The sequence below is a fragment of the Argentina anserina genome, chromosome 4, assembly GCF_933775445.1.
Source record: "Argentina anserina chromosome 4, drPotAnse1.1, whole genome shotgun sequence".
NCBI classification, from domain to species: domain Eukaryota; kingdom Viridiplantae; phylum Streptophyta; class Magnoliopsida; order Rosales; family Rosaceae; genus Argentina; species Argentina anserina.
Window position 1 is genome coordinate 25,701,062 of NC_065875.1, and position 18,960 is coordinate 25,720,021.

At 38.8% G+C, this 18,960-nt stretch overlaps 3 protein-coding genes across 3 annotated transcripts; all 3 read left to right on the plus strand.

Moving 5' to 3' along the window:
- Window positions 1-3,779, plus strand: LOC126790539 (BOI-related E3 ubiquitin-protein ligase 1). The gene is made up of 5 exons (XM_050516817.1): window positions 1-280; window positions 382-420; window positions 1,838-2,011; window positions 2,153-2,514; window positions 3,110-3,779. The coding sequence occupies exons 3-5, from the start codon at window positions 1,909-1,911 to the stop codon at window positions 3,659-3,661; spliced, it is 1,017 nt and encodes a 338-aa protein (XP_050372774.1). The 5' UTR covers window positions 1-280; window positions 382-420; window positions 1,838-1,908; the 3' UTR covers window positions 3,662-3,779.
- Window positions 3,780-7,477: 3,698 nt separating this feature from the next.
- LOC126790274 (ATP-citrate synthase alpha chain protein 1) lies at window positions 7,478-11,038 on the plus strand. Its single transcript, XM_050516452.1, has 13 exons — window positions 7,478-7,631; window positions 7,729-7,829; window positions 8,217-8,393; window positions 8,482-8,643; window positions 8,796-8,876; window positions 9,129-9,180; window positions 9,260-9,374; window positions 9,507-9,588; window positions 9,821-9,916; window positions 10,021-10,122; window positions 10,284-10,400; window positions 10,498-10,614; window positions 10,743-11,038. Exons 2-13 carry the CDS (start codon window positions 7,731-7,733, stop codon window positions 10,812-10,814), a joined length of 1,272 nt encoding a protein of 423 aa, XP_050372409.1. The 5' UTR covers window positions 7,478-7,631; window positions 7,729-7,730; the 3' UTR covers window positions 10,815-11,038.
- A 6,023-nt stretch (window positions 11,039-17,061) lies between these two features.
- On the plus strand, window positions 17,062-18,428 carry LOC126790275 (F-box/kelch-repeat protein At1g23390). The gene has a single exon (XM_050516453.1). The coding sequence runs from the start codon at window positions 17,063-17,065 to the stop codon at window positions 18,284-18,286; it is 1,224 nt and encodes a 407-aa protein (XP_050372410.1). The 5' UTR covers window position 17,062; the 3' UTR covers window positions 18,287-18,428.
- Window positions 18,429-18,960: the final 532 nt, after the last annotated feature.

Here is an 18,960-nt window from a genome sequence, read left to right on the forward strand (position 1 = left end):
GGATGAATAATACTTTTGGGTCTGGAGGAGCACTCCTCTTCTTGTTCCTTGTTCTTCTCACTCTCTACCCATTAATAATAAAAGCTCCACTCTTTTCTTGGGTTACCCGTTTCCCCGGATCGATCGCTCTCTCTCTCTCTCTCTCTCTCTCTCTCTCTCCCAAAGATTGCTCTTTTGTTCCTTAAATCTCTGCCTCTGTCTTCAGTCCTGCTATTAGATCATATAGATCGTCAACGATTGCTGTTCTTGTCTGAAACAGTTTAAGTACATTTGTTTTGAGGTATGCTTGTTTGGTTTGGTTTCTTGGAACTGTGTCTTTGGTAAAGTTTGTGTCTTTGGGTTTTGTTGTGGGGCTGATTTGAGTTGGCGTGGGATTTGCAGGATCTGGATTAGCTCGAAACTCGAGTTTGGGGTGTTGAGGTAACTTGCTCAATCTGCTCTACTCATTCTGCTGTGCTGATTGTTTTTATTGAGTTTTTTCATTGAAAGATGAGATTGACATTGAGTTTATATGGTTAAGGATCCAAAAGCTTCGATTTTTTTCTGTGTTGAGAAGCTGGTTTTCAGGGTTTGATCAGGTGTTAATCAAGAAATAAACTTTTTAATGTTTTATAAAGATTCAACAACTTGACTCGGCAGCTCTGATTATGACTTCAGCTTTGTTTTATGAATCGATCATCTGTGCTTCTGGTATGCAGTGTGTCTGTTATTGCAGTTCTTGTTGGTAAATGACATTGATTCACCTGGAGTCAGTCTGATTGGTTTATATTGTTTTCGATGAACTTGGTTGTTCCGATCATGGTCTAGAGTATTGGGTTGTTTTTGGCGCCGGGGATGTGTTGTTGATGGCAATGGTGATTTGGTAGCTGCATATTTTAGATTTAGGGCGGCATGTTACTATGTGCAGGGTATATGAGATTTATAGTATGCAGTGTGTTTTATCTTAGGTTGTTAGCTGATTTGAACTATAATGTCGGTGTCCAGTTCAGTTGTCTTTAATGTCAAGAGTTTGATTTTGGATGCAACTGATGTAGGATTACACGTTGTGCATTCTTCTTGCAATATGCTGCACGTGCATTCGAGATCATGTTGCTGTAATTTGATCAGGGTTATATACTAAACAACAATAAATACTGTTGGGTTCCATTTTGGGTTGTTCATCTTAAGTTCGTAACGTAAATTCAACACGAGTCGAATTCATTACAACGGTGGCTGTCTCAAGGGGCTGTGTGTTGTTATATGCAGATCAACCTGATTAATACAGATGCTAGCTCCTACCAAATTGAAGTTTTTCTAAATATGAGGAATATTATTATGGTCTGTTTCCATGAATGACATTTTACCTCCATTGTGTTGTTTCTGTTTATTCAAAGTTATTGCATTTGACTGGCTGTAGTTTATAACTTTACGATCAACGATTATTCTGGTTCATAGGGCTAATCATATCCTTGTTATTTTGGCATTCCTGCATGAAAGCTATGCGCTTCTGAAATGAATCCAAAAGATCTACTTAAGTAGTTGTTTAAGCAATGTCCTTATATGCATTCGATTTTCAAAACCATATCCCACGGTGTTTTTTTCTCACGGTACTTGCCCAAAATTACTGAAAAACATGAATTCTCGTGTGTGCTTGTAATTTGGACTAGAAATTTTAATGTAAAAATCCCTCTTATGGTAAGGTTTGACAATTACTTGCCTTTTAGTAGATTATCCTGAATTGATTAAAACTTTTGGTTGGCCCTTTCTGTACCTTGGCTTCTTTTGGAAGCATAAGGTTTTTTGCTAATGCCAGATTGTCTTCATACAGGATTTTAATTTTCCTCTTTGTCCTTTTCAGGGGAAGCCTTGCTTATATAACCAGCACTTCTGCAAAGCATAATCCTTGAGGTAGATTAGCTTTCATATAAGATGTTGGGGGGCAACAATGCTAATTCCATGCTACCTGTTTTCATGGATGATCGCTTCCCTTATCCAACAAATGCTTCAAATCAGCTTCAATTGTTTGGAAATGGTACGGTCTCCTTCTTATGTTTGTGTTACACTGAAAACAAATATTTATCTTTTCATCATCAAAGTTGACATTACTAGATGTCTTGTGAGTTGGCCTTGTGTCTAACAAAAATGTTTTTTTTTGTTTTAATTCATTTTGCAGTACCAGCTGGATGTAATGTTGATCCAGTAAATTATTTTGGAACTGAGCATATTACTCCCATGATTCGGCCTAACAAACGAACCAGGGAAATTGAAGATATCTCAAGAAAGCAGAAGCTTCAAATTTCTGTGAAGTATAATGTCTGTCAAGATGAAGCTGATCGCTCAGCTAGCATCCCAAACCTGAACCATGTATCAACAGGTTTAAGGCTATCGTATGATGATGATGAGCGCAACTCATCTGTTACCTCTGCTAGTGGAAGTATGACAGCAGCACCATCAATGATTTTATCCCTAGGGGACAATATCAGGACCGAGCTTGATCGGCAAAAAGAAGAATTTGATCAGTACATCAAAAGTCAGGTATAAATTTCAATAAGCATCATTCTTAATTCCCCGTTTATTCTCTTGTTGGTCATGTCTTTAAAAAGCAAAATTGATAATTGTTTTGACTAGTCATAAATGTATGTGACAGAATTATATATTAATACAGATGAGGATTCATCATTTCCTCCCAAACTCAATACAATTCCAGTTGCTCTCTTTATGAGAAGAGTGCGATGTACAAAATATAACTTTAAAATTGGCACTTCACTTCAGTATGTAGCATACAATTTGGAAATTCAATTTTACTTATGTCTGCTATGATCATCACAATTCATTCACTGTCCACATGTCTACACCTAGTTTGATCATTTGTCACCAAGGTGTGTTAATATCCATTTGAACTGTCTACTCCAATGGTTTTCAGTTTGCAACAGAAATGGGTAGTTTTCTTATTGGTGTTCTAGATAGACCTTATGATCCTGGAATTATGATCATGGTACTGTAGATAGTTTATACTGACACGTCAAGGCTTTGTGTGTGGACATCATAATTTAATTATGTGGAGCATTACAATTGAGATTCATTTGTAGTCTGATGGTTTGGTTTCATTATATGCTTTCTCATCAAACAGGAGGAACACTTGGCAAAGGGGGTCCGAGACATGAAGCAGAGACATGTGGCTTCTTTTCTTACTGCTATAGAGAAGGGTGTAGGCAAAAAGCTACGTGAGAAAGACATAGAAATTGAGACTATGAACTGTAAGAACAGGGAATTGGTTGATAGAATAAGACAGGTAGCTGGCGAAGCCCAGAATTGGCATTACAGGGCTAAGTACAATGAGTCAGTTGTTAATGTTTTGAAGAACAACCTCCAGCAAGCAATTTCACAGGGTGCTGACCTAGGTAAGGAGGGTTTTGGAGACAGTGAAGTCGATGACACTGCCTCATATATTGCTCCGAATAATTACCTGGCTGTTCAAGGTGGGCCAGCCAAATCTGTGCCCAAGAATTACCTAGGGGTGAAGGAGCAAATGGATTGCAAAGCATGCCGAGCAAAAGAGGTGTCTATCTTGTTAATGCCCTGTAGGCACCTGTGTTTATGTAAGGACTGTGATGAGTTCATCAGTGTTTGCCCCATATGTGAGTCCATGAAAACGGCTAGTTTCCAAGTGTACTTGTCGTAAATTACTGAAGCTAGCAAATTAAAAAGGAAAGTCTTTGGCTGTTGATATATAATGTGTGATCTTGTACTCTGTTTACTTGAAATCAAAATATCTGTATCCGGAGTATCCTGGCTGTCTTCATGAAATGAGCATATGAACAGTTACTTTAATACAGTTTGGTGACCTTATCCATATCTTGTCTTCTTTGCAGTTGTGTTCTTCTAACTTATAAACCCTGATATCAAACAAGCATTGTGAGTTTGTGATCAATACTGCAATTGAAACAACATGATCACTTGAAAGCCAAGGTAGCATCCCAAAAATTAAAACGAGCTGCTTCATTTTGTTTTATGGCTTCTGCATAATCTTTTTCCGAAACATAGCTTCTGCATAATATTTTTCCAAAACATAGCTTCAGCGCAATCTAGTTCATCTCAGTCACCATATGATCATGAAGTTTGTTCACATTAATAATGGAAGTATGGACACTGCTCATGGTTTGTACCAGAAGGATTCATGTGAGAGATCATGCAGTTGATTTTGTTGTTGGTTTAGATAAAGAAGAACGTCAGAAAGTTGAGTGGTCGAGGCCTTCTTCTTCTTCTCCTCGGTTTATAATTATATTAGCTGATGAGCTGCTGCACATGTCACATGGCTATTATTCTTCAACAGAGGCATGCAGCTCAGCCACATTGAGATCAGATCCAGATTCTCACATAGACATGGTCGATACTTTGATTACTTGTTTTCTATCATCTGATGAATGAAATATAATTCAGATAAAAATAGGGAGACTTTTAGAGAAAACCAAGGCAACAAGCTTCTGAGCAGTAATGTACAAGAACAATGCGATTATGCGAATGCTCAACAGTGGTTTGTTGTTTTAAAAGACTGTAAGCAAGAAGAGGGGTGACAGCCATAGGTAGCCCATAGCTTATGGGGGGCTTAAGAGAACTCAACTGATATATGCTCATTATATATCCATTCAGATGGTTCCCCTCAAGTTTCCCATGTATTACTTTCCTCATCAATTTGGCCACATCTTGCACTGCAAGAAATGCTGGATAGGTTGCCCACTGTCTAATGCATAATAACATATTGTAAAGGCAGCATCATAAATCGGCAGCAGCACAGGAATGACAGTCGCTTCCCTGCAGCTATTTACACTACGATATAAGTAGTAGATGAACTTTCTTTGGCGAGTATGGCAAGTGAGTGAGGCTAAAGGTGGAACATCCATGGCTAGTCTGAGGCCAACGGTTGGTGATGTCTAGTGTTCATGCTCACCTCCATGATACCGAGGCTAACAGTGTATTCGCAAGAAAGCACGCAAATTCAAAGATGTTGTATACTTCTACAATCCCATGTGAGAACTAATCTTTGGAATTTCTCAAAACATATACAAACAGAAAAGCTTGGCCAAGATCATAAATATTGCTCATAGTTGATTAGGACTCCAGGAGTTGATCAATGATTGTCGACAATGTACTTGTTCGAGTACTCACCTAGTACTGCACTTGGTAGATAACGCTTTATCAGACATTTGCAGCGCTAGCTTGAAGCCCCTGATAATTAGTAAGCTGTTAAGTAACAGAGTGATCAGCAGCCAAATAAGCTACTATGCCTGCAGAAGAACCTCCCATTAAGTCCAAATAGTAGCACATTTCACAGACTACTTTGCATCGAAAGAACTTCAACAGCGTCCATCCAAATATAGGAATCCTCAAATCCATATAAACCAGTAATATTGGTATTTGGTCTAGTTTTCATAGTAATTAAAAAAATTCGATCAAAACAGAATTGAAAATGTAGAATAATTGGAGGGGCAAAGTCAATGAATGCAAGATGCATGTAGACTCTATCAATGTGACTAGCTATGTGAGCATGGAAAAAATGCGCAAAAAAGCAAAATAGATTATTCACACTGTCTTTCCCTCTCACATACACATGCTATATATTAACCAGGAAAAATAGAATGATTATGACTACATTCTATTTTATAAGACTCAACTGATTACAATACCTTAAAAGAAAGATTCAATTACAATATATGGCATCTGTTATTTACTTATCAGCTTGTAAAGCCTGGAATGGTCGTGAATTTGTGATTTTATTCAGCCAATTGAAGTTCCTAGACCCTAAAACTACTTCCTACACCGTCAAATTTAACAATTATGTAAACTATGTAAAGTATGTAATATATTAGCTAGTTAGGAGGAGTGAAAATCCCAAGCTAATGCGTGTGTGCAGAAGCAGAAGCAGTTCTCTATTTCATTTCATATAGTGGAAAACAAATGAAGGTCAAACGAGGCCAGCCAACCCTATATATAAACAAACTATATTTGCATCAACCATCATCTTTTGTTTTTTTTTCTTTTTCCTGTTTTGAAATACTTAAAAAAACCTTAATCTGGGATCAAGCTAGTCAAGATTCAGCAGTGTTCACTCATGACAATAAATATATATATTGGAGCTCCCACTATATGTACTTAAATCCGCACACCAACAAGACAGTGACTTATACAAACGATCAATGCCCTCACGTTTAATTAACCTACAGAATTGGAAAAACTAGTTTGATTTCCCTCTTGCCTTGGCTACACAAATGGATCAAAGCCCTCATGTTTAATTTACTATAAAATTAGATAAATGAGTTTAATTTCTAGAGGGGATGGTTCAATTCATTCGATCAAATGCACACACTTATGTATGAAAGTAATTTTACTCTATATGTGCTTAAATACTGATTCTGATGTGATCATGTTAAACTACAAATATGTACATGAACATTATCAACACAAATGCATTGTGACTAAATTGATCGAGTCAACTAGAGAGAGCTGCTGTACAGTGTTGACACAATGCTAACCTTTGACTCTAACTGGGTTGGTAAAGAGCAACGTCACAGATATAATACATGTCTGTCTCTTACTGGCGTTGCGGCACATCTCAAACATCTCAGGGATAAGAGTCTATAATTGAACTTAAGAGCATGCACATATTAACCCAAATTAATCCCACACATCATTTCCAGCCTTGCGTGGAAAATCACATAGCTCATATCGCCAAGCAGCCCAGTTTTGAAAAGAAACATGGATATGCAACAAATTAAAGAATCCTACACAGAAGTCAAGCATCTAATGAATGATCTAAACTCACCATTTGTTGAAACTCTTCTAATCGACCTTATATCGTTAGGATCTTATGATATCGAAAATGTTTCTGGATCTCAAATGAGTTGTTTGTACTCATCTATTTTGAGATCTTCTCCTCTACAAAAAAGAATAATAAAACAACAAGTTAATCAAGTTACAACATACAATCTTACAATTTCGAATGAATTTTTAATACAATTTTCAAGTCGAATTAGATTCAATGTATATCTTACTTCATCCCAAGATATACACATGCATTTGCTGATTTACCATGATATGATATCCATGAAAAATCCAACTCACACATTTTCAAGTGAATGAATGAGTGAGGAATATAATTGCCGCAACTTCTTCCGGCATCATAAAACGACAACGGTCCGCATCATTCCCAGTTCCCGTTTTTGGACTCCACAGAGAGACTTTGACAGTTGACAATAATGATCACCTACAAGTATAACATATCAAAGGCCATGCACACCGCGAGATCACCAACTAATCCTACTCCTCAAAGCACTTGATCCCATCCAACACCAAAAACCATTCTAAACAAGCTGTTGTTGAATCCCCCGGTCCAAATTGGTAGGTTGCGCATGTGTTCAGTGTTTGTTAAAACTTTGTTAGTGCCAATCAAGGTTTTTGCGCCCACCAACCAAACCCTGAAAAATAAAATTAAACGTAAAATAAAAAATGGCGTTCTGGTTCGTGAAACTATATATAGACGACCCTGCTGGCACCAAAGGAAATCAGTTAGCAACTTAGCATTGCATACTCTGCATCTTCCTACCTAACTCCCACAAACCCAACACCAAAAACCAAACTCTCTTTCTTCTTCTAAGGTAAGTTTGCACATTAAACAGTACATGTCAATACACAAGTGAATTAAGGTGGTCTCTTATTGTCAGATTGGTTATTGATTTTGTTGCTTGATTTCAGAAATGGCACGCAAGAAGATCCGAGAGTACGACTCCAAGAGGTTGTTGAAGGAACACTTCAAGAGGATCGCTGGACGTGAATTGCCTCTCAAATCTGCCCAGGTCAGTCTTGGTTTTGCTTCTCTGTTTTGTTCTGATTTGCTAAGCATTTAGATCTTAAAAATTCAAGCTTTGAAAGATTTATGATGCATTGAAGAAAGTCAAGAAACCATGTTCTTGGGTTATTGAGTAAATGCAGATTACATAGTACAAAGTACAATGGTTAGATAGTTGGATCTAATTTGGGCTTGAGGACTTTGGGATTGTTAAAGATCAAATCTTTAGGCAATTGATAGATCCAATATGCCCTGAACTAGATTGTTAAAGGTGTAAGGAATGTGATTGTGTGATCCTTGTTAAAAACAAGTGAATTTGATGTCTGGCTGAACATGAATTTTGATGTAAGTTGTAGCTCAATGATTTGGTTTCTTTTTCGGTTCGATCTTTTAGGTGACTGAATCAACTGATTTCAATGAGCTACTTGAGAAGGAGACCTGGCTCTCTACTTCCAAGTTGGTTGTCAAGCCTGACATGTTGTTTGGAAAGCGTGGGAAGAGTGGTTTGGTTGCCTTGAACCTTGATTTCGCTCAAGTTGTCACCTTTGTGAAGGAGCGCCTAGGCAAAGAGGTAGTTTATTTTACCTTTGGCTTCATATATAGCATTGCTTTGGACAATTGGGAGAATTCTGCTTACATGTTTCATTTTTCGATTGCAGGTTGAGATGGGTGGCTGCAAAGGACCCATCACAACGTTCATTGTCGAGCCTTTCATTCCCCACAATGAAGAGTTTTACATTAACATTGTCTCAGAGAGACTTGGGAATAGCATAAGCTTCTCTGAATGTGGTGGAATTGACATTGAGGAGAACTGGGATAAGGTATGTATTGGAGTTCATCTTTGTCATTGTGTATATGGTGGACCCCTAAAATGCATCTCCTATTGGATCCAAGAGAAACTAAAAAACTGGAAAGAAAATTCGTTGGAAAGACTTGAAGCTTCTCATTTATGAAAGACATATGCATTGTACAGGTTAAGACCATATTTGTCCCAACCGGAGCTGCCCTCACATCGGAAGTATCTGCTCCACTTGTGGCAACCCTTCCCTTGGAGGTAATACGATTGTTCTCAATGATATGGTATACTAGCTTTTGTAATGTCTGACAAGAAAGACATTGTTTATGTTTTAATTTTAGGCAACTTTCTTTTACGTCAATGCCCAGTTTTACGTCTGACAAGAATAAAAACTAAATACTTTAGCTTCATTTATTAATGTTCTTGCTGTGATAATGTGTTATTTCTGTTGAGTTAATATTCAATTTGCTCGTATTGGAAATCATTATTAAATTGTATTTCTAAATCCAGATCAAAGGTGAAATTGAGGAGTTTATCAAGTCCGTATTTGCTCTATTTCAAGGTTTGTAAGAAAGTTTTTGATAGTTCCATTTCATGCTACATTTGTAAGAACAACTTCATTAACAATTCATATGTTCCAGATCTCGACTTCACTTTTCTGGAGATGAATCCTTTTGCATTGGTTGACGGAAAACCATATCCTTTAGATATGAGAGGCGAGCTAGATGACACTGCTGCTTTCAAGAATTTCAAAAAGTATGATTTACTTTGTTTTGATATTACCTTCCCTGCTCTATTATCTGCCCAAAGCTATATAATACTATCTGTTCTTTCTTCTGTTTTAGTGTACCACATTCAGCACCACCTTACATAATGTCATTGTTTCAGGTGGGGCAATATTGAATTTCCAATGCCATTTGGGCGAGTTATGAGTCCGACAGAAAAGTTTATTCATGGGCTAGATGAAAAGGTATAAACAGATGCCGTACCTCATCAATGATAGTTTTCATAAAGTAGTTGAATGCATGCAAATTACTTCCTTTCATTATTGACAAGGAAATACCCTTGTATTTCTACACTTCCTAAATCAATGATTATTCCACTCATAATTGAAATGTCAGTTGGGAACCTTATCGCATCTCATTAGATAATATCCGACCAGTATCCTGCTTTAATCAAGTTCATTTGTCAATTTCCTGCAGACAAGTGCATCTTTGAAATTTACAGTCCTGAACCCTAAGGGACGAATCTGGACTATGGTTGCTGGAGGAGGTGCAAGTGTTATTTACGCAGACACGGTACAGTCACTAGATTCAGAAATTTTCAATGGATATGATTCCTTGAACATTTGTTTTCCCTTGGCATTGATTGCTCACCCCCCTACGGTATATATCTTCATCAGGTTGGAGATCTTGGCTTTGCTAATGAGCTTGGAAACTATGCTGAATATAGTGGAGCACCAAATGAGGAGGAAGTCTTGCAGTATGCCAGAGTTGTAATTGATGTAAGAACTCTTTCACTCTTAGCATTATATACTGTATTCAGTGTACATTACAATGCTGCATACTTACCACCTCTCTAGTTTCCATCAAGTACAAGCCTCACAAAACATGATTATGCACCTCATACTTTTTGTTCTGTTAAGTAATCTCATTATGTCTACAGTGTGCAACTTCTGATCCTGATGGCCGTAAGAGAGCCCTTGTAATTGGAGGAGGAATTGCTAACTTCACTGATGTAGCTGCAACATTCAATGGCATTATTAGAGCCTTGAAGGAGAAGGTGAGCTAAATCTACTTTGCTGAACCCCGAATTATGTTTTTTTCTTTTACTATCATTTCTAGTTTTAGAACTGACATTGCCATATTTGATTGATCAGGAATCAAAGCTTAAAGCTGCTCAGATGCATCTTTATGTAAGGAGAGGAGGTCCCAACTACCAGAAGGGACTTGCAAAAATGAGGGCACTTGCAGAGGAAATCGGCCTCCCCATTGAGGTAATTAATACTTTTTTAATCATTATTGAATGAGATCAAGGAAAAGCAAACATGTCGCTGATATATGAAGCGCCTCTCCTGATAAAATATCTGACACTATTTCTTCTGTTTCTTTTTTTCTCTTATAGGTTTATGGCCCTGAAGCAACAATGACTGGTATTTGCAAGCAGGCAATTCAGTGCATCTCTGCTGCGGCATGATAATATTTTCTGAAGACTGCTGCTCTCCCTTTTTCTTCAAGTGTTAGCTTCTCCATACCTTGTACCAATTTCTTTTGTTAAGCTCTTTGTACCATTTTCATTCTATCAAAAACCTCAGCAAAGTTGACGGAGTTGTATGTTCCAGTGAGTAATATGATAATGGGATGGTAATGTGTGACCTTATTACCATAATAAAAAGTTTAAATTGGTATTCATTTTCTGTATATCAAGTGTTCTTAAAAGTTATAAGTACCAAAAACTCAACAAAATAGAAATGCATGGTCCTGACTCCCGAGGACTTGTAGCTTTAGTAATAAAGGTCATTATCCTTGCACTGTCCTTGTAAACGATGTCCTGAATTAGAATCTCTCTCCCCAGAGTCTTTCAGAAGGGGATTATAAAATGCTACCGCGGATGATAGTGGTGAGCTACATATCAGCTCGTCAACTTTCATTGCCCTTGAATTGACTTTTATATGTGAAAAGCTTTGAAGCTTGATGCAACTCGTTAAATGTCCTTTCTGTTGGTTTGCTTGGTAGTTTGGTACAAGGCTATAAGCCTAGCTATAAGCCTAGCTATAAGCTCTTAGCGGTTGAGAGTTAAGACTTTCCACTTTATGTGCTTTCTCAAAATTCCGTTTCTGGTTAGGGGTCCTTTTAAGTTCTGCAACCTGACATTGGATCATTGGAGTTAGTTGTTTTTGTTAGAGATGAAAGCGATATACAACTTGCTCTATGTTGAACGTGGCATCTTGCAACTATTGAATAGAGATGGAAGCGATAGAACTTGCTCTATCCAGACCTAAGCGGTGTGCGATTGCATTGCAGGTCCTCGGAGGTGTTAACATTTTGCCTTTCTGTTAAGTTTAATGCAGCCAGCATTGCCAGAAACTGCAGCCAAAAGTACATATTCCCTTGGTAGATTCATGAGTCGCGCCTGCCTTGTTGTTCAAGGAAAACGAAACATTGTTGGATTAGAATAGTAAAACCTATTATGGAAGGGAATCTCTAATCCTTTTATGATGAGGAACCGCCATATATACCACATATGTAAATATAGGGTGTGAGGGCAAATTAAAGACACAATCTGCAACATCCAATAAAGCCTCCCAGAGAAATCTAAGCGGTCTCCAGCCAGCAACCTAGCATCCATAACAGCGAAGCGAAGTAAGATCATGTGTTAGGTTTGCTGTTGTGGTCTGCCTTCTCGCCCCCATTGTAAAAGATCTCGATCTTTGTATACGCAAGAGATCATGAAAGAAGTCATAAATCTGTTTAGGTATTGAACTTACGAATAACTGACCAAAATTGGTGCTCTCTGTCTGCAATCGATTGAATCAGAAGCACGATCGCGGCACAACAACGTACTCCCTAATAATGGCACGCATTCTCCCCTGCGGTTAGTAGTGAGAGAACATTTTGTCACATCAAGTGTTTCGTGTTGCTTGCAAATCTAGATTGGGATAGTTCTTTGCGTACGGATCCTCACTTGACCTCTCAATCTACGTTCGTAAGAAACACTTTCAGCACGTCCCACTCGGCGTGCCAAATTTTTGCGCTGCTGGAAACTGCATGGTAGAGGCAAACGGTCTCGGTAGGTGTTGTTGTGCACTTGTGCAGGTGTGGTATGTTGTTCCTAGTTGTGTCGCGATCTTAGTTCTCTTGAAGAAGATTGCATACGAGGAGACCATGAACCTTGTCAGTTGGTACGTGCAAATGTGCAATGCATAAACAAAAAGCCATACAAATTTGAGGTACATGCATAGTCGAAAGCTTGCCAAAAAAGGCGTCTAATAACTCTAGGCTAGGGCTTCTTCGTAGTTCTCATCCCTTGCATATGTTTCCATGCTTTGTTTGGTTCATCTTCTTCATCTTTTCAGAAGTGTCAGCAAACTCGGTACATGCATTTGTTAAGTCGGAGATCTTCGATCATCATGTTAATTTGGACTCAAACTCTAGGTCTCGAGCTACCCCAACTGTGCCTAATAGCATCCATCAGCTCTCCATTTGCCAACAGTTGTTGTTAATTAAAGCCTGGATCAGGTATGGCCTCTAATTAAATAGTCGCTCTTGAGTGAATCGAATCCATGTCTTGCCCTATATTGCTAGTCTAACCACTGGCAAGTGGTGTAGTGGAATCAGTGAGGTCCTACCTCGGGTATCTTCTGGACTGGCAAACAGGTCGGGAGTTCGAACGCTGGGGGGAAACAATGAAGCTACTATATCTGCGAAGGTGGCCAGGGGAGGGCTGCGATGCCCCTTCAGCCAGACGGGGCCCCGGCAGAGGAAAGGCATGTGGGAAAACCTCTGTTGCCAATCCGAATGTGCCAAAAACTGGCTTCGGAGGGTGTCAAAAAAAAAAATATTGCTAGTCTAACATGTCCTGTTCTGGTTGACAGGTTGAGATTTCTATAACATGCGTGCATAAATCCTCTCATATTCAACATCAAATACTTTTGTTGATGATGGGAAAGCGTTATCCTTTGGATATTAGAGGCTATATGCCGAGATCGGACCCTGCTGCTTTCAACAACTTCAAGAGGTAGATCGAGTTGCTCATATCTCCAATCCGTTATTATTACCTTATTGGCTTTCTGGTCTCTAATGTTGTATCTAACCGGCCATTTTAATACCTTCGATAAATCGTTTTAAGTGCAGGAGTATTGAACTTCAAATGCCATTTGGAGGAGTGGTGAGTCCCGCAGAAAAGTTTAATCATAGCTAGGCTGGATAAATTAAAAGTTAAAAACAGATGCTTTACCTCATCAATGGCAGATCCCATGGAGGATCTGAGTTGCATACATTTAATTTTGCGTTCTTTCGATGAAACCCTTCATAGTTGTACCCTTCCTAAATCCATGATTACTGTAGTCTGCATACAACTTGTGGTCCGATCCTGTGACTACCTAATGCCTCCAATATAGTTATTACAGATCGACTCAGCTGATTCCTAACAGACTAATGATCACTTTAATTCTTCAATAATTATCTAGCATGAAGCTGGCCGGGATTCCTTCTGTCACTGTTTAATTAAGATTTTACCCTGGAGTTCAGATCTAGTTTATTTCTTAGAGAAATACTTGATGTTATTATCATCTCATCTCATCAGATAAAAGCCATGAAATCAATGCTCTGCTTCTGATGATTTAATTGAGCTCATTCTTAGCATTAGACAGTTAATTATACTACAATGTCCATTGTTCATTAAACGGCTGATCGAATTAACTGATAATATATATGCGGATCGATGAAACATTAATTAATCGCTTATATTGTTTGCCACAGAAGCAAATGCATGGAGGACTCAAGAATTTTGATCGGTTTTCCTTGGCGACCTTACTCGATCATGAGTTCATGACAAACAAGATGGAGTGGTTCATGCTCTATGATATCAAAAATCAACTAGCTAGCGCGCCTCTCAATTATTAAATACACTATCGCTTCTGAGATAATCAACATGTGTAATTAAATTGATATATGAATCTATATGATCTATCTGCATCACTAATGCTTAATGCTTGTGATGTCATGCATGCGTTACAATTGATCATTTGAATTATATCATAGAGATGCTTCTGATAAACGGGCTGGGGTTGTTGTATGTGCGACGGTTGGTGAGCATTATGGGTTGATAAACCATAATGCGGGGTTTTTCACCTTTACATTCATTCTGTCGTTGATTGGTCTTTCCAAAAGTTAGATGTGTAGTTACATGCAGACAGGCAAACCCAACTAACTCAAGAACACTGATACACAGAACTCATATTTGAAAATATCACTCTATGTGGTTGTAGGTTTGTAACTTTTTTGTGTGACTGTTTATCATATTTAAACACCCAGCTTCAACAGCGATTGGCATAATTACCTTATCCAGCAATTTATTACATATATGAGCTTGTGCTATTTATCTCACATTTCCAATATTCCACGTGAAGTAGAACAGGTATATGTTTTTTTTATTGAAAGAACAGGTATATGTTATAATCCGGTAATGAATTCATTAGCTAGGCTACACCAATCATAAATAGCAGATGAAGAATGCTACAATTTGATCCACATGACTGACATGGATTCGGGAATTAATTTGAGGACGTTATTATACAACTGTATGTGAGGCTGATGTTTATGAATGATTCTCTAACTTGGGGATCTATCATCTTTTTTTTTGGGGATCATCTCTTATCCTGTTAATGAATACTGAATGCCCTACCAGGGTCCCAATGGCTAGCCAACCCAACATGAATGGAACACAAGGTGACATAGATCACATTTAAATACATTATTACTTGATTAGCTACTTGACCTCATATTTTTGCCCCGTAAGTATATGATTCAAAATACTTAGGCAGGTTGAAGGTGATTCGACTCTCATCATCAACAGCCTCAAAAATGGTTCCCCTCCTTGGACAATCATATGAATTATTAGATACACTTCTAATCTTCTTAGTAGCTTGAAGGAATCAAAGTGTCCCATGTCTATAGAGAGGCAAATTTCTTGGCTGATGCAATTGCTAATGTGGGGCTTTCCATTCCCGCTCCTACTAGATGGGCTGGTGTTCCTCCTCAAGCCAATTTGGCCGTGCTCCTTGATGCCTAGACTGTTGGCCGGCCTAGGGGTGGCTCGGTGTAATTTTTCTTTTCTGTTAAAAAAAAACATACTTAGGCAGGTAATATATAATGTAGGCATGCACATAGATATATAATGCAGGATTGCAGGGGAAAGTGCTAGGCTCACAGGCTCACAGGCTCACAGGCACCTTGCATTGAGTCCTTCTGTATATAATGCAGTGGAATGTGCTAGGCTCACATTCATCTTTGAGTGTGGATGATCGCTCTCAGCTTGCCACGTAAAAAATAAGTAATTCTTGAGCACCATGAGAGTGTAATCATCAATCTCTTGAAGCATGAGAGGTAGGAGCTCTAACTTAGTGTTTTCTAATACTTAAATTATATACACCAACAAATTAACCGATTGGTATAGGCTAGAATAAATCATTACATTACCGTATCTGATAGGAATGTAAACTTGAGTAATAAGTACTCATCAATTTTTGCTGCTGAAATTGAATAGCTTGGTAGACAAATTATCTACCACAACACCACACATGCAACTGCCTAAAAGCATTATCTCCCCCATATGAATTCATTTCACGCAAGCATCCATGGATGATTTCGTTATCCTCCGTTAGAAAGCTTGAAGTTGTAAGCACCAAAATAGCAACAAAAGTCAAATTTATATGGCTGGTTTCTGTTCTTGCCAGTACGCAAGTTCAGAGCGAATGTGGCCACACGTATTGTAAGTATGTATGAGCCACTGCTGAGCCTATAATAGCTACTTTAATTACACATTTTAATTTTAAAATGTAGTTAAACTACTTCCTAATTACCATAGTTTAATATATATATATATATAGTATACACTTTGCACAATCATCTTTAATTAGCGAGTATATATGTATTGTTTATTAGTTCAAAGATATGCGTTCTACATATATGAGCTAAATTAAACAAATAGAAATTTATGTAATTCATTTGTAGCACGTACTCGTGATCATTTAGATTGATTTTTGGACTAGACTGATTATCTGGGTTACTTTAGTTGAAGAGAACAGATGATATTCGTTGAAATTGTCGAAAAATACAGATCACTATCAATCAAACAGTATTGGCAGCCTATCCTTGATTTTTTTTAAAGGGCTGCTTCTAGTTTAAAACCACCACCTGCCTACAGGAGACAGTGAGACACTTAATAAACACTAGTTGAGGCACGTACCGCCCTGAATTTCTTTCTCTTGACCGACCTCAGATCACGGTCTAATCATTATATATACAATACAAGATGCATTATAAACCCATGCCGGGTCTTCCACTTCGATAATATTAGACGATAAACACTTCCAAATTTGTAATTCTCGTCAATTTCCGCAATTAGGACCTGAGCTGCGTTAAGAGGACCAGACTTCCCATGCGCGCTTACTGCTTTCAATTCTTGACGAGTTCTAATTCAAGCTGTTATTATTGCTGCAAATGAAAAAAAATGGTATCACTGTCATAGAGATGAAGATGATCACCTACCGATCCTACCCCATCATCATTCATCAATGAAATTTTTATTTAGAATCTTCTAGCCAAGCAATATTTTTGGACACTCAGTTACAATAAATTAAAATAAATAAAATCTGCATGACCAGATTTCAAAAATCCATCCACTCCATATCTAATCTCTGCCTATAAAACCTCCCGCCACATATGGTTGTGATATCCCAACTCAAACCAATCAGACTCCTCCTATCTCCTTCTCTCTGTGTTAATATCAATATGGCCCTTGCAGTGGCGAAACCTAGAAAGAACCACACCAAGAGGTCGGTTGAAGAAGAAGCTCCGCTCTACGGAGACGTCTTGGAGTCCGTGCTCTCAAAGTTACACCTCATTCATCTCCTACCAGCGTGTCACGTCTCCAAGTCATGGCACCGCGCAGTTTCTTCCACCCTCCGTTTCTCCTCCAACCGAGTTAAACCGTGGCTCGTCGTCCACACTCAGACCACCAGGTTCCCTTACGTCGTCTCCTCACGTGCTTACGACCCTGCCTCGAACGTGTGGCTCGACGTCGAACATCCTCCGGTCAAGTCCGTCTCCACTCTCCGGTCCTCTCACTCAACTCTTCTCTACATGCTGTCTCCTTCAAAATTCGCATTCTCCCTTGACGCGCTCCACCTCGAGTGGAGCTCCACAAACACGCCGCCGCTCGTGTGGCGAACTGACCCCATTGTAGCGGCGGTGGGCCATCTAATAGTCGTCGCCGGCGGCGGGTGCGACTACGAGGACGACCCCCTGGCCGTGGAAATGTATGATGTAAGAAATGGAAAGTGGGACAGGTGCGAATCCATGCCCGCCATTTTCAAAGACTCGTCGGCGTCAACTTGGCTGTCGGTGGCTGCGGACGAGAGGAGAATGTACGTGACGGAGAAATGCTCGGCCGTCACGTACTCATTTGATCCTGAGTCCAAGAAGTGGTTTGGGCCGTACGATCTATGTCAGGATATGGCGGTTTTTAGCTCCGTGATTGGTTTCCTTAACGGTTGTTTGGTTTTGGCGGGGGTTGTGGGAGAGGCGGAGGCCGTGAAGGGAATTAAGCTGTGGGATGTGAAAATGAGCGACGACGAATCGTTGGAGTTGGGGAAGATGATCGGTGATATGCCGGAGACGATGGTGGCGAAGTTGAAGGGCGAGAGCGGCTGTGAGCCGTTGATTTCGATGAGCTGCATTGGAGGTCAGGTGTGCTTTCAGAATGCTTCTGACCCGAGTGAGTTGATCCTCTGCGAGCTTGAGAACGGAGGATGCAGGTGGAGTAGCGTAAGGAACGACGTCGTGAATGACAGAACCCGATTGCAGAAGATGGTGGTCACATGGGCCAACGTGGGGTTGCCGGAGTTGCAGAAAGCCGTACAAGTTGGAGCACTGAAACTTAATTAAACTGATCGTGTAGTCCACTTAATTAAACTGATTTGTTTGTTGATTATGGGATTAATAATGCGTTTTGTGACTCTGACGGGGGCATTCTTAAACACTAGACTCCGTGTTAATTCATCGTAAAGATGAAAAATCTTAATTTCAAAAAAAAAAATCTTCTTAGGACAAATAATTATTCTATTTTATTTTTTTACGACTTATCCGTTTTAATTTTTTAATATATATATAATTGTTTTGTGTAATTGTGTTTAATACAAAAGGTATTTTGGGCAAAATATTTTTTGTGATTTTTTTAGATGGTGACTTTATATAGTAGTATAGATTAATCAATTGTCTTAAGCAATAGATGTGTGCTTTATGCCTTTCTTTTTTTAAAAGAAACGTAGTTTCCAAAAGAATTTTTAATCGGTGATAGATTAAGACTTTGCGAAATTAACACAGATCTAGTTGAGCTTGGCTAGCTGCCATTGGCCGGTCCAAACCAACTAGTTTTTCAAAACACACATTGCCTACCACTCATATAGAAATATGACAAGTTAGGCTCCATTAATGAGTAGGAGTTAGTTACTCTTCTTTCTGGACAAGGGGAGGATCTAAAATCCTAGAGATAACAAAAAAATTGTAGGAAAACTATCAAAATATTGTTTTCTTTATTATTTTTACCTTTTATTTATGAA